The following is a 14,364-nucleotide window of genomic DNA, read 5'->3' as shown; positions in this document are numbered from 1 at the left end:
ATCATCCAAGATATATAGGTCAAGTTGTTGATTTAGCACTACCTAATCCAACATCAAAACCCGAGAGAGTTGATTTTCAGCGTATGAAAAAAATTGAAGACCAGGCGATCAAGGCCGTTCCTCGCGTTTATTCCATCCACAGATGCAGGAGAAGCCCGCAAATAGCCTCCAATCCAGCGATGCAATGACTTGCAAGGGGAAGGGAAAGACCAAGCCGCAAACGCTCACAGACGGCGACCACGGCGACCACCCTTGCGACGAGTAGAGTCGGAGGGGGTGGGGGTGACGTCCTCAATGCGACCGATGCGCATGCCGGAGCGGGCAAGGGCACGGAGAGCGGACTGGGCACCGGGACCGGGGGTCTTGGTGCCGTTACCACCAGTGGCACGGATCTTGATGTGGAGGGCGTTGATGCCGAGCTCCTTGCAGCGGACAGCGACGTCCTGAGCGGCCAACATGGCGGCGTAGGGGGAGGACTCGTCACGATCAGCCTTGACCTTCATACCACCGGTAACACGGCAGATGGTTTCGCGACCGCTGTAATCAATTGTCAGTCAACATGATCCTTTGTCACGTTCGTCTCAATTCCGCTCGATTTCAACTCCAATTGGGTGGTTCGAATGCGCGAGAATTGCGGATAGAGGGCGACTCACGAAAGATCGGTAACGTGAACGAAGGTATCGTTGAAGGAGGCGAAGATGCGGGCAACGCCGAAAACGAGCTTGCCTGTGTAGATAGTCAGATCCCATGTTCTTTTTCCAACTTCTTCATCTCGAATTTTCTTCAAACATACCATCACCGGCGAGGGGGCCGAGGGAGACGTTCTCCTTAGCGGCAGCGGGGGTCTTGGTCTTGGGGGCCATTGCGACTGTTGTTGGTGGTTAGTGTGGATGGAATACAGAAAGGAAGAAAAAGTCGGATCTGATCCCACCACGATGTTGAAAGAAAAAAGTGGGTGTGTGCCCTAGGGACAATTATGCACTCTGATTGGTTCGTAGGTCTCAAGCGAGTTGGGTGCCTCAGGTTTGACGTGCCAAATTTGTACGCGGATTCTCGTCGGCCCGGTGGGCGGTGAAAACGTTAGCTCGGCGCAGTATTTAAATTTTTCGCTCGCCCAACTTATTTCCTTCCAACATTGCAATTGATCTTCCCAGACTTGAGCAGTTCTAGCTTGGACCTTGAACAGTTCCAAATAACCTCTAGTGGTTATTAGTGTTATTGCCTCTTAAGGGTCACACCTCATTCCTCACAAGTTCCAGGCGCGCTTGTCGCGATGGGTCGTACCAAAGAAGATGCCTCGATTGGCATCATTGGTATGGGCGATATGGGCAAAATGTATGCCCAGCGCCTGAGCGATGCAGGATGGAGGTAACTGGCCCCCTTTTCGACATCACCACCCCAATATGCTTTAAATGGTAAGCCATCTTTCCTCTCTTTTATCTGCCCATCCCCTCGAATGATGACATGAGTGCATTTGGCTCGAGTACGGTTTGGCTGGCGCTGTCACACCATTCTGGTTGATGGCTAACCAGCTGGCTGTCGGTGATGTTACACCCACGCTACCTTAATTTTTTTTGTCTGATCCTGTTCAATCTCACTCTACACCTTCACTTTGCTGTTTGAAAAACATCCACTAACAAGTGAAAAGATTTTACAGATTCGCATCAAGCCTACGACTAATCCTTTTAGACCTGAAATAACTAACTTGGCATTTTGATATCAAGGATAAACGCGTGTGATAGACCTGAGAATTTTGAATCTTTAAAACAAGAGTTCGCTTCTCAAGTACGTCCCCCGGCTGGGATTATGCCACTCAAAGCTCAAGAAGCTCATTGTATATATAGAAAGGAGTCACCATATTTCCCAATGGACATCTCGTCTCAAGAATTAGCGATTACATTCTGTACAGTGTAGAGGCTGGAGTCATCGACAAGGTCGTGGCGCAGTACGGATTATGTATGTCTCGAACCAGAGCCGCTAGTCTGCTTCTAATCCACGTTGATTCTGACTCCGATTCAAGCAACCAAGGTCGGTGCGATCGTCGGTGGTCAAACGTCCTGCAAGGCTCCAGAGCTCGCCGCATTCGAAAAACACCTGCCCGCGGATGTAGAGATTGTATCTTGCCATTCGCTACACGGCCCCAAAGTGAATCCGCAAGGCCAACCTCTGGTATGGGCAACCTCGAGCCTGGATTCTATACTTTCACCGGACATGCATTAGTAACCCAGTGATCTAGGTCCTCATCCAACACAGAGCATCGGACGAAAGCCTCAAATTCGTTGAAAACATCCTCTCCTCGTTCGGCTCCAAACATGTCCATCTCACCGGCGAGATGCACGATCGTATCACCGCCGATACACAGGCTGTCACCCATGCTGCTTTCCTGAGCATGGGAACCGCATGGCAGGCCAACACTCAGTTCCCCTGGGAGCATGGACGATGGGTGGGCGGTATCGAGAATGTCAAGATCAATATTACCTTGCGCATATACTCAAACAAATGGCACGTCTATGCCGGGCTTGCCATCCTCAACCCAGCGGCGAAGCAGCAAATTCGCCAGTACGCCGAGTCAGTCACTGACTTGTACAAACTGATGATTGGAGGGCAGAGGGAGGAGCTCAAACGTCGGGTGAAGGCTGCAGGTGCGTCAGTTTTCAGACCTGGCTCCGAAGGCCAAGATCTGTTGCTGAAGGACGAGGTACTGGACCGGTTCTCTCTGTCCAATCGGCCGCGTGAGAAGGCGCCGCCGAACAGCCATCTCAGCCTGCTTGCTATTGTTGACTGCTGGTCGAAACTCGGCATTGTCCCTTATGATCATATGATCTGTTCCACACCGGTATGTACCCAGTCATGGTGAGGATATTGCTAGACCACTTATATTAATACTGGGAAGCTTTTCCGTCTCTGGTTAGGTGTGACCGAATACTTGTTCCGCAACCAGGATCTCCTCGAGGAGGCACTGGATACTGCAATTGATGACAGCACCTTCCGCTCGGATGATTTGGAATTCACGTTTGCTGCAAGGGTATGTTTTGGACAATATCTCCGGCGCTTGTCCGAGCCATGCAAGACACGCTAGTTCATGCTAACATGATGCTTTCACCAGGCATGGTCCGACTGCGTTTCTTTCGGTGACTTTGAGTCCTACCGTCACCGATTTGAGCGCATTGCGGAGTACTTTGCACCGCGTTTCCCTGAAGCTGCCACGCTTGGCAATGAGATGATGAAGACCATCCTGGAGAAGACCACCTCCAACAACTAATGAACTGATAACGGTATAAGATACCTACACGTAGGTATTCCTGTGAGTCCATTTTATCACAAGACTGGGAAGAACGGGAGGATACCAGTAGTTTTATCAGAATGTATGATTTTGGGATTCCATCGTAAATTAAATGAAAATCAATTGATATGACCACACCTTCTGGAATAAGAAAAAATAATCCCTTCAGTAGAAACACTCCGTTCTTCACGCATGGTGCGGTGTTCGTAGGGCTCCAGGGCTGGCTGGAGCGATAAGATTCCTTAGTCATCAGTTTGTTTCTCCAGATCTGGTCCAGTCGAGCACCTCGTAGTGGGACAACAAGAGCAGTTTCACGATCACTGCTGGGTTCAAGCTAAAAATCCGATCACCCTTCTGACAGGTGGACATGGAAACTGTCTCCCTTTGAACATCAGGCGACCTGTGACTGCGCCCCTCCTTTACGCTTCCCCATACTACCCTTGCTCCGCTCCGCTCGACCCTCCCACTAAGACAAGCGACCTCAATGCAGCATTCCGATACTCAGAACACCTGCGATAGATGATAGCGAGCCAGCAAGGCTAGATGGAGCTCTATGGCTTCCGGGCACAACTCAGCATACTCCGCGTCGACTCAGCATCGTGCACTGGGTGATGGACGCTCCTCGCTCAGTCAAGATGGCGGCTCCGCCGATGGGAGCTGGCAGGATGGTGTATCACGAATTGGGAGGAACAGGCGATCCGAGTCTGGAGGGAGCAGCAACATGGGCGGGCGGGGAGGATCATTTGTGCCCTCATTAGCTCCCTCGTTGGTACCCTCCAGCGGTCGACCAGGTAGCTTCAGCGCGGAGCTCAAAAGCACAACTTCACGCAGTGTCACACCCCGGGCGGACGGCCAATACAATAGGCGTGCCAGCAGATCGATCGACGAGGAGGATTTTCACACAACCGAGCAACGACAGGCTTTCCTTCGAGACAGGATCGCGAAGGAAATGAAGATTAAGAGTGGGACCGAGAATATGCTGGAAGCGCTGCTAGCGAAACCACCCAAGCAAACTAAAGAGCAGCGTCTCAAGGTTGAGTCGGAATTGAGCTCATCGAACCGCAAGCTGGCCGAATTGCAGCATGAGCTGGAAGAAGAAATATTACGTGCGCAGGCGCCGACCTCGACTCCTCCACGCAGCAGCCGCCTTTCGAGCCTTTTCCAAGCTAGCCCCATGCGATCGCCATCTCGAAACAAGGACACCATCGGCTCGGTCAACGGCGACGGGGAAGAAAATGGCGAGGGTGACGTAGAATCGCCAACCTATGTTCTCTCGGAAACGCTGCAGGCGTTGGAGATAGAGGGGATGTCTCCTGATTTCTATGTCGAGCGCGCCAACAGCTTGGTTGAATTGTTCAAACGACATCCCACATTGAAGTATGACCTTGCATGGCCTGTTTTTGGCCTACGGGTTCAGGTCATGCTTTTGAGCGACAGCAAAGAGGTGGTAGCTGCGGGTTATAGATTAACACGCTATGCCATCGCTGATCGCAAATCCCTACAGACCATCAGAACGCTCCATACCGATGAGCTCGTGATATTGTCCCTGGTAAAAGAAACTAAGGCAAGCATTGAAAGGGAACAGGCATTGAAGTTCGTGAGAGGTTTCCTGGATGTTAAAGACGGTGTCCGAGAGATATCACGCGCCGTTGTCCGGACTATCGTTGCTGTTGCCGAACATCATGAAGATCGTCTTCGGAATATTTCAATCATGACCCTTGCTGAAATGTTGGTCAAAGATCCTGAACTGGTTGCTTGTGCTGGCGGATTCGCTGCTCTGCATGATGCGCTTGCAGAAGGGACGTTCGGCGCCTCAGAATCTCTGATATCCAGTTTTCTGCACGTTGTGGACACACCCCGCAGTCGAAAGTTTCTCCAAGGATCTGAACTTGAAGCTGTCCTTACGCCTTTCACGGATTCATTATCCGACACACTACGCAATGGGCGATTAAAGTCTGCAGCGCGAGCAATTTCTGCGATGCTTAAGACTTGGCCCGGGCTGGTTATTCTTGCAAGACATGACTCGCAACCGTTACGTTCTCTCCTTGATTCGCTTCATTACAATGACCCCATAGCCCGAGACCTGATTATGGAGCTATTATTTGACGCCCTGCGAATAAAGCCTCCCTCCTGGTCGTCATCCTTCCTTGCGGGCAGACGACTCACAACTTATGGCAGAGTCTCGAACCTTCGCTCTGACCTTGACACATCGAGAGCCAACCGCGCTTTCAATGACACTAATAGCAACAGATTCGATCTGACTGCTCATTTCTCTACTCTCATCTTGGCTGGTTTGGTCGAGGCAGGGCTCCCAAAGGTATGAATTCTTTTTTCTTCTTTTTTCTAGGTCTAGTTTAGTAAAGAGCTGACCACGTACAGGTTCTTTCCGATGTCATTGAGGACGAAGTGGATCTATCTCTTAGACGTAAAGCAACTCTGCTATTAACAGAGGTTCTCAAGCTCGCCCATCATTCCTTACCCCAAGCCGTCAGCGCAAAACTTCAAGTCCTTCCACACCTGATCCCACCCGCCGTTGACTTTGAAACTGAGAATCACGACCTTTCAACCGCAACTATTTTCCAAATCGATAGCATCAATCGGACATTAGCACGTTCTGGTGGATATCCCAGTGGGCAGGGCCGATACAACATGGAGACTGATTTATCGGGTTCTCTGCTTCCCATTGAGCAGGGGAAAGACAAGATGAGTCCTTCCATGGACGAGACCCAGTTCCGCAATGCCATCCTGGAAACTCATGTCCTGAACACCGTCAACTTCAACAAGTGGAAATGGGACATTATTCACCGCCTAGTGGAGGGACCTCTCACAAACCCAAAAAGAATGGACGAGGCAATCAAAGGCTCCAAGTTCATGAAGCGTCTCATTGGATTTTACCGGCCTTTCAAATATCGCTTTGCTCTGGTTCCAAACACCAAGGCAAACCAACGGTATGTCCGAACCGGCTGTGTTCTCATGCGCACTCTCGTTGCGACCCCCGAGGGCACCAAGTATTTGGCCGAGAACAAATTCCTCCGTCAGGTTGCAGAATGCCTGGCCCAGCTGGACCGCATGAGTGGGTTAACGTCTGCGTCCCCGCTTTTCTCCAAAGACCAGATGGCCAATACTCTGAGTGGAGGCTACTTTGCGATGCTAGGATCATTGAGTGGCGATGTCAACGGGCTGCTCATGATGGAACGATGGCACATGCTCAACATGTTTTACCACATCATTGAGCTGCGAGATCGGAATGATCTCATTCAGACTTTGTTAGGGAACATGGATTACAGCCGCGAAAGTCATCTCCGGGTTATGCTTTCAAAGGCTCTGACAATTGGTTCCAAGGAAATCCGGATCTTTGCAACGAGACTCTTGCGAAAATATGCCGTTGGGGATGTAACTCTTTCGCCTCATGTGGCGATCGGAAATGCAGAATGGGTGGTCAAACTTCTCGTCACCCAATTGTACGATCCCGAGGTCACGGTCTGTCAGGTTGCCGTGAAAATCCTAGAAGAGGCATGCAACCAAAGGGATTATCTTGAGTTCGTGGTCAAATGTCGACCTTCCCTCGATCATCTGGGTGAAATTGGTGCACCCCTACTTCTCCGGTTCCTATCGACTTCCGTGGGTTATCACTATTTGGATGGCCTCGATTACATCACTCAAGAGATGGACGACTGGTTCCTTGGTCGCAACGATAGCTATGTTGGACTTGTTGAGGCTGCTCTTTCCCGAGCCTACGTTGAGCAACCACGGCGTGGCAGCCTTGTCCCCGAGGATCTGGTGGACCTCCAGGATATTGGGTTGGTACCACCGCATTTCTACCGAGAACTTGCACGAACTGCCGAGGGGTGTAAGCTGCTGGAGCAGTCAGGTCACTTCAATGAGTTTGCTTGGACGATTCGTGATTTCAGGCTGGACGAAGAAGACAACGAAATGCTTCTCAAAGCTAAAGGATGTCTCTGGGCTGTCGGTAATGTCGGCTCAATGGAGCTTGGCGCACCATTCTTGGATGCTGAGATCATCCAACGTATCGTGCAAATAGCAACCAGTGCCGGAGTTCTCACTATGCGAGGCACTGCTTTCTTCGTTTTGGGTTTGATCTCTCGCAGTCGACACGGACTTCAAGTCCTGCGGGGTTTGGGCTGGGATTCCGGTGTTGACCAAAAGGGTGATTCACTGGGACTTTGCCTCCCTACAGATTTCCGAAAACTATTCTTGGTGAGTATCATCCGTCCGTTCGCTTTCGTCTCATTATGCTCATCCATTTAGATTTCATTCCCTGGCTTTGATTACAGATCGAAGCGAACTCCCAAGGAGAAACTCAAGGAAGCCACCACCGACTCCGACCCCGCCAATCAACGGATCTTGAAGTTGATCGTTGATATGGGCAACACCGTGCTCTCCAAACGAGCTGCTTCTGATCTCCACATGTAAGACCCCCAGTTTTCATTCTACGACTTCTCACATTTGCTCACAATTCTCAACCACAGACTAAAGTCCAAACAACCCGAGCGCTTCCACCAAGCCCATCTCTTCCGCAAGACTTTATGCATCCTGGAGAGTCATCACTACAGACTCCCAGCTCGACGTTTCGCCTTGGACTTATTCGACAAGAGCGTCATGCGACGGATCGTCCTCGATGAAGATTCCGACTCAGAATCGGACTCGTCAACTACTTCCCAGTCAGAATAACCCCCTTGATCATTTCCTTTCATTTGAACTTTCCTGTCCTGCCAATATACCCCGCAAGACGGCTGATTGGGTGCCTGGCTTTTTGTATTCTGAGCGACGATTTACGCATGTTCAATCTATGACCTCCAAAAATCCTGGATATCACTTTCTTAACCGGCGTAGATCCATAAAATTTTGACCTCGGTCCAGCAAACTTGTGTCATCCTGGTCTCCCTTGTATTTTATTTGCCCTTAAATGCTGATGCTTAGTGAGCCACGTTCTTCTACTTAGGTATGTAGGTACGTACTTGGCTTGACTTTTCGGACTATACGGCCTCTTTGGAAAGACAGTTAGCTACGGGGTTGCCAGGATCATCGCAGTATCTAGAGATCCACTGAAGTCGCAAAAGATCAATGAAGAGTAGGGGAGCGATGATGTGGAATCAAATCCTTGTATTAACAATAGTCTAACGTCACAGTCTGCTCCTATCAAAAGGCCCAGCGCTCCAGCCATCTTTCAACAAGCTGACCATCGAGAGGCTGCAGATTGGCCAAGCTACTACTCTTGAGCACCGACCGGTCTGTAGCAAGGTGTACCTTCCGGTTCTCCAACTGCCCCATATCTTCATAGAATTCGGCCAGCTTAATTCCTGGGTATTTATCGATATTTTCGGAGACAGGGTCGATCTGCTTCAACGCATTCAGCCAGTCGTTGTATTCGACTACCTCCATGGCACATCCCTGCTTGTGATAAAAATCAGAGACGGTGTGCACCAGATCATTCCATTGGACAATATGCGGATTAACAATATTAAAGCAGTCGAATAGTTGATTTTTGGTCAAGTCGTCCTCAAGTCGGGACAATGTGAGTTCTATCACAGATTGAGCCGCGACATCCACGGGAACCCAGTCGATTGCGTCGTGGCCTCCAAGAGTGCTTGGAATCTTTTGTAAAGACTTGGATGTCTCAACCAAGGTCGGAAGCCATTCTTTGATTTTTGGTTAGTAATTCTCCGGAGGTGTATGAAATGTGTAGACCACTACTTACCAGCTTTATTCCAAGCTCCAGTCCCGTCCTTCGGACCTCCTAACTGCCCCAGACGGAGAACAGTTGCTCTAAATCCCGATTTCCTCGCTGCCCGGAATAAAATAGAACTGGCGACGTGCTTAGATTCCCCGTATCCCTGTCTTAGTGGAAGACAGACATCGTCCTCGAATATTTCAGGAATAGGGCCATCGTCTCGAATGATATGCTGGTTCCCGACACTGGCGATGGAAGAAGAGAACATGATATGAGGACGATGCGTCGCGGACAATGCAAAGTCAATGCATTGGCGTACCCCGATGATAGCGGTCGACTCGAAAGATTCCAGACTGTTGTTGAAGTTGACAGGCCAAGAATTGTGAAGGAACACATTGACGTTTTCTTGAAGCTCCTGGTATTTGCTAGAGGAAAGACCGAATTGCGCCTGAGTTAGGTCTGTAGTGAGGAAATCAACCTTTTCGGCTAGGTCGTCCACATCAAGTCCTCGGTCACGCAGGCTCTTCCTTTGTCTGGATTCGGCATCTGCCGAGCGATTGAAACAGTAAATACGTTCAAATAATGGGCTTTGTAGCATATAGTGGAGAAGATATGTACCGAGGGAGCCCGTGGAACCAGTCAGGATTGCTTTGTATTTCCCAGATGGAGGTGGGATGTCAGTTACCGGGGCGGCGGGGAGCAATTTTGTGTATTTGTATATCATTGCTGACATCTTCTCTTCTCTCGACATCAAGGTTGGCGATACTTTAATAGCGTTATGGTCGTTGTGGGTGATTCTCTGCTGGATGGCTCGAGATAGTTGGTTTATGGTTGGGTTATTGTATATCAACCGTGGCGGACAGAATGCTTGACTTGACACTCCCACACGGAAGATTCTTGAGAGGATTTTGCTCATCTGCAGCACGCGCAAGGAATCAAATCCACCAACGAAGATGTCATCGTTGTCGGTGTATTCGCGGCTAGACGATGCTAGACATGTACGCAGTGCCGTTCTGAGTACAGACTTGATACTGGCGAGGTCGGTTGGACCGTCGATGACATCGGATTCGTGAATCGAGAACTCATCCTGTCGCTTGTATAGTTGTGCGATCTCCGGCTCATACAGCTCATACGTCGCTTTGCGCATGATGGAGCCTTTGGCTGAACGCTTGAAAGGCTTTTCCGGGGTAGCCACCATGGTCATGGAGTGCCACACCTTTGCATGAGTTGGACACCCAGCATTGGCCTTCTCCACCCACGACCAGATCTCGTCAAAGAAAGCTTCGTCGTCTGCTCCCTTCCGATCTGCGTGTGGTTCTATGATCAAACCAGCCTGGAACTGGCCAGAACCCACGACGAGCGCTCCCTGCACCCACGGGTGTCCCTCTATGGTTTTTTCAAACGCCACAGGATTCGTTTTCTCCCCGTTGCTGAATACCAGAAGATCGTCAAGTCTTCCGACGTATCGCCAGAGGTTGGGTTTGGTAGGGTGTTGCTCGAATAAATCTTTGGTACGCCATTCGGAGAGCTCAGGGAAATTGTGGAAGACAATTTGATGTCGTCGATCCATTTTCTGTTTGATCACCATCTCAAATGAGTGCTCCGTCGCCGGCTCCATGACAATCCCTGCTTCGGCACTCCATTCAAAGTACTCCCAGTCATCCGGTTCCTGGGTTAGGTAGTTGGGCGCGTTCAAAATCTCCGTACTGCCAATGGAGACTTGCAAGTTGGTGACTCGTGTGATTTGATCACCACAGGAGCGCGCCAGTGGAGCACCACCGTAGAAAACGTAGTCTAGCGTAGACAACGCCTCGAGGCCATTGGGTAATTTGCACATTTCTTCTAGGATGGACGGTGCGAATGCTGCCACGCTTGGCCTCTCCTGCATTATCGCATTAATCAATAGATCTGCTGTCACTGGCTGCCCGGGTGGCAACAGAGTCAATGGACCTTGGTGATATATGGAGCGGGCTAGCGTCACGATTCCCATTATGTGAAAAAATGGCATCATCGACACCATCAGCGTAGGAGCGAATAGTTCGTCATGCATATTTCTGCGACCGATTGGAGCGGACATGGATGTGATGGTATCCACGGCTGCCAGGGCTCCGGCCCGGATGAAGATAGGTTTGGGCAGGCCTGTTGACCCGCTAGAGTGTAAGATAAGTGCAACATCATCCCCTCGAGGACGGTGAAAGTTGTAGTACGGGTTCGAGGCGGGCTCGGGCTGCAAGATCTCATTTAAAGATGGAATCTCAACAGGGTTGAGTTCTGAATGGTGCATAGCCAAGGCTTGCATCTGGGGGGCGAATTCGGGTGTATGGAGGAAGCTTTTGCATAGTGTCGATTTGAGCAAAGAAACTTGGGCATCTTGAGAGTTACGGGGCGATGCTAGGAGAATCTTGTACCCCATCTTCATTGCAGAGAGGATCATGATGGGATATCGGATATCGCTAATTCCCATATACCCCATAGTCTCGTTTTCTGCTGGGGGTCCAAGTCGAGCTTCCATCCAATGCGACATGTAGTCCACCACGCTGGCTAGTTGGGACCAGGTAATGTCACTCCAGGATAGAACTCCATTGTCTAATGCCCCAGCCTTCACCCAGAGACCGTCTGGCTGTTCGGCTGCCAGACGGTCGACTACTTCGGTAAGAATCCTCATGTTGTTTATTTTGGTGGAAGTGACAATAGAAAGGGACATTTCACACATATAAATCTACACAATATAGCCCCCAAAGGTGTACTACTACATGAAGCCCTCGTCGGATATTTCTGAAGAACAGGTATCGGGTCGGCGGCCGTGAAGTCAGCATGAGAAGACCCGAGTTGGGGCGGCCGTTACAGAAAGAAACTAAGACATGACCCGACAAATTCCCCGTCGGCTCACACATTACTGGCTGCTCGGGGAGATCCCCGAGACTAACTCAACTTTGCATAGCTGCATTTGGCGATGATGGCCCCGATAGGACGATGTGTGTCTAGTGGACCCGGTAGGGAGAACAAAGAAAACTGGGAGTAGATAAATCGATTTCTAGGGTCCTCAGAATCTGAAAGGATTTCTTTCCCGAAAGAACTTTCCTAAAATTTCCCTTTGTATTTCATATTCATTCACAAGCTCATTGATCCAAAGACCCTTCAAAATGCCGATCACTAGCGATATCACCCTTGAAACCTCCAAGTTCCAGCCGGAGAAAGTCACGGAAGCAACCAAGCAAGCCGCAGCTCTCCTGGAAAGCATCACCAGCAAAGGGCCCCGATGGTGGGAGGTAGGCATCACAAAATATCGTGAGATGCGGGAACTCGGTCAGACGCCGCTGCCCATGCCCGTCTACCTCCTGGGAGCTACTGATAGCACTTTTCCTTCCCGCGAGGCTGGTCGCGAGATCCCTATCCGTGTTTACAAGCCCGATAATGGCCAGCCCAGCAAAGGCATCTTCCTGCACTTCCATGGTGGTGGTTTCGTGTTGGCAACGCACAAGGAGTGAGAATTAGCCCCTCCGCCGATCCCTCTCCCCCTCCAACGTAAATAAAATATTGATGTTCTTTCACAGTTCCGATAGCAGCCTCCGGGCATACGCCAACGAGTGCCAGCTAACGGCCATTTCAGTCGGATACCGTTTGGCCCCCGAGCATCCCTACCCAGCGCCCGTACATGATGCCATCGATGCCGCCGAGTACATGGTGGATCATGCGGTGGAGGTGTATGGCGGCCCCCTCCAATTTATCGGTGGAGAATCCGCGGGTGGCTGTCTCGCCACTCTATCTGCCTTACATCTATTGCGATCCCGGTCGTCTTTCAAATTGTCGGGTCTCGTTCTGCCTTACGGCTTATTTGATCTAGGTCTCGGGCTTCCGACGATCGCAACTTCGACTAAGCCCCTCATGATCAATTTGGCAATCATGGAGCGGTTCAACAGCGCGTATGTGCCGGGCATGAGCACTGCCGAGCGGAAACATCCTTGTGTGTCCCCATTATACGAGGACCTCCCGGCACTGGTTGCTGCCTCCCCCGTGGGATCGTTGCCTCCCGCTCTCTTCCTTTGTGGGACTGAGGATCCATTGCTTGATGAGACCATCTTGATGAGTTCCAAGTGGAGCATTGCCGGTGGGGAGGCGATTGTCAAGATCTACCCTGGTGCAACTCATGGTTTCACTGCGTTTGCTGGTCTGCCAGTCGCTGAAGAGGCACGTGCGGTGAGCTTAGAGTTCATGCAGGAGAAATTGAGTAACTCGGTGTGATGAAGGAAAATTCCAAATGTTTACGAGAGGAAGTCTACCACTAGGCAACCATCTAGCAGTGAAATAATTAAAATTTTGGTTTGATTTGTATCATTCATATCATTGGTAGTTACCTAAGTGTAATACCTACCTAGGTACTCCGTACATGTAGGTAATATCCTCCTATTCCCTCCGTTAGGCTAGTCTGAGTGTTGCTCATTCTGTGTAGAGAATATATAAAGTTCGACATTTCCCAAGAATAAGAAATGCATGGGCAAATGAGAGTGTGATCAATTAATGCACCATTCGCGGTCCAATGATTTCGCGCATGAGATCGTCTGTGTTGGGCTGATGAAGGTAAAACCAATTGGAGGCAGATAAGACCGTTTTTCCGATCTCGGTCCAGAACATCCCGAGGTCGAATGCGGCTGAACACGTGTTTCGAATACATCCAAATGTACGAAGTACGAAGTACGTTGGTAGGTACAGGGATAAAGTTAAAGCACGTTCCATCACACCTTAGCGCTGACGGAGCGGGAAAGATATTCGCGATATGATTTGGGGGGGGGGGGGGGTGGGGATCGACAGGAATTTGCGGGTATTACGGGCTTCCAGGGGTGGAGTCCTTGAGGGGTCTTGGCGGGGGGCACGGATCCCCCCAGATTTGACCAGATCCCGAGGTCCAGCCCCGGCCGGGGGCTACATACTTTATAGTTTTCGTTTATATCACTTGGTTGCTTATGTAGTTAGCTAGTTAGCCCGGTACCTATGTAGGTCCACGGGTTCATCCATATATGTATGGAAGTACATGTGTAAGGAGTGGACATCCACATGGAAGTATACTATACTAAGTATATTCTTAAATTATAGCGGTAGCAGCGCTCACTAGGGAATAGATGAACTTCTCTTCTGGCCTTCTCTATTAGTTATATCCATTTTATTTTACTCACGGATTGTTTAGTTCGGGAAGATCGAGACTAGAGTTTGACTTCTACCTACAGGTATCAGCCTTGGAAGGTGCCTGGGCCTCCTCGGTCGGAGGAGGCGTATTAGTAAGCGATCTGTATATGGATCCATCCATGGATCATCCCGAGCGAGGTCCATGGGTGGACTCGTGGGCTCGTGGACGAAGAAAAGCATCGGATTTCATATCCAATCTGGCTTAGTT

The 14,364-nt window shown here is 50.2% G+C and overlaps 5 protein-coding genes across 5 annotated transcripts; 3 read left to right on the top strand and 2 right to left on the bottom strand.

Moving 5' to 3' along the window:
* Positions 1 to 11: 11 nt before the first annotated feature.
* N7455_005387 (40S ribosomal protein uS11) lies at positions 12 to 928 on the bottom strand. Its single transcript, XM_040955433.2, has 3 exons — positions 794 to 928; positions 654 to 726; positions 12 to 537 (listed from the first exon to the last, which is right to left on the bottom strand). Exons 1-3 carry the CDS (start codon positions 861 to 863, stop codon positions 225 to 227), a joined length of 456 nt encoding a protein of 151 aa, XP_040814070.1. The 5' UTR covers positions 864 to 928; the 3' UTR covers positions 12 to 224.
* Positions 929 to 1,273: 345 nt separating this feature from the next.
* N7455_005386 (prephenate dehydrogenase (NADP(+))) lies at positions 1,274 to 3,262 on the top strand (the record flags this gene model as incomplete). Its single annotated transcript, XM_065605023.1, has 7 exons — positions 1,274 to 1,368; positions 1,725 to 1,785; positions 1,845 to 1,956; positions 2,021 to 2,169; positions 2,237 to 2,836; positions 2,894 to 3,025; positions 3,107 to 3,262. The coding sequence occupies 7 exons, from the start codon at positions 1,274 to 1,276 to the stop codon at positions 3,260 to 3,262; spliced, it is 1,305 nt and encodes a 434-aa protein (XP_065461923.1).
* Positions 3,263 to 3,836: 574 nt separating this feature from the next.
* On the top strand, positions 3,837 to 8,046 carry N7455_005385 (putative cytosolic regulator Pianissimo; the record flags this gene model as incomplete). The annotated part of the gene is made up of 4 exons (XM_040955459.2): positions 3,837 to 5,600; positions 5,663 to 7,501; positions 7,553 to 7,713; positions 7,774 to 8,046. 4 exons carry the CDS (start codon positions 3,837 to 3,839, stop codon positions 7,973 to 7,975), a joined length of 3,966 nt encoding a protein of 1,321 aa, XP_040814118.2. The 3' UTR covers positions 7,976 to 8,046.
* Positions 8,047 to 8,443: 397 nt separating this feature from the next.
* Positions 8,444 to 11,640, bottom strand: N7455_005384 (uncharacterized protein; the record flags this gene model as incomplete). Its single annotated transcript, XM_040955372.2, has 2 exons — positions 8,444 to 8,943; positions 9,003 to 11,640. The coding sequence occupies 2 exons, from the start codon at positions 11,638 to 11,640 to the stop codon at positions 8,444 to 8,446; spliced, it is 3,138 nt and encodes a 1,045-aa protein (XP_040814112.2).
* A 478-nt stretch (positions 11,641 to 12,118) lies between these two features.
* Positions 12,119 to 13,222, top strand: N7455_005383 (alpha/beta hydrolase; the record flags this gene model as incomplete). Its single annotated transcript, XM_040955301.2, has 2 exons — positions 12,119 to 12,459; positions 12,530 to 13,222. 2 exons carry the CDS (start codon positions 12,119 to 12,121, stop codon positions 13,215 to 13,217), a joined length of 1,029 nt encoding a protein of 342 aa, XP_040814093.2. The 3' UTR covers positions 13,218 to 13,222.
* Positions 13,223 to 14,364: the final 1,142 nt, after the last annotated feature.

The sequence above is a fragment of the Penicillium solitum genome, assembly GCF_028829755.1.
Source record: "Penicillium solitum strain IBT 25940 chromosome Unknown utg000003l_segment0_segment0, whole genome shotgun sequence".
In the NCBI taxonomy this organism is placed as follows: Eukaryota; Fungi; Ascomycota; class Eurotiomycetes; order Eurotiales; family Aspergillaceae; genus Penicillium; species Penicillium solitum.
Note: the sequence above shows the minus strand (reverse complement) of the source record. Positions and strands in the feature narration are given on the sequence as shown.

Bases quoted from the DNA above. Each gene is read 5' to 3' on its own strand.
- N7455_005387 (XM_040955433.2), bottom strand. From the start codon at position 863: ATGGCCCCCAAGACCAAGACCCCCGCTGCCGCTAAGGAGAACGTCTCC. The intron at 727-793 runs GTATGTTTGAAG...CTATCTACACAG, and splicing joins CGGCCCCCTCGCCGGTGATG to GCAAGCTCGTTTTCGGCGTT. The intron at 538-653 runs GTGAGTCGCCCT...AATTGATTACAG, and splicing joins GTTCACGTTACCGATCTTTC to CGGTCGCGAAACCATCTGCC.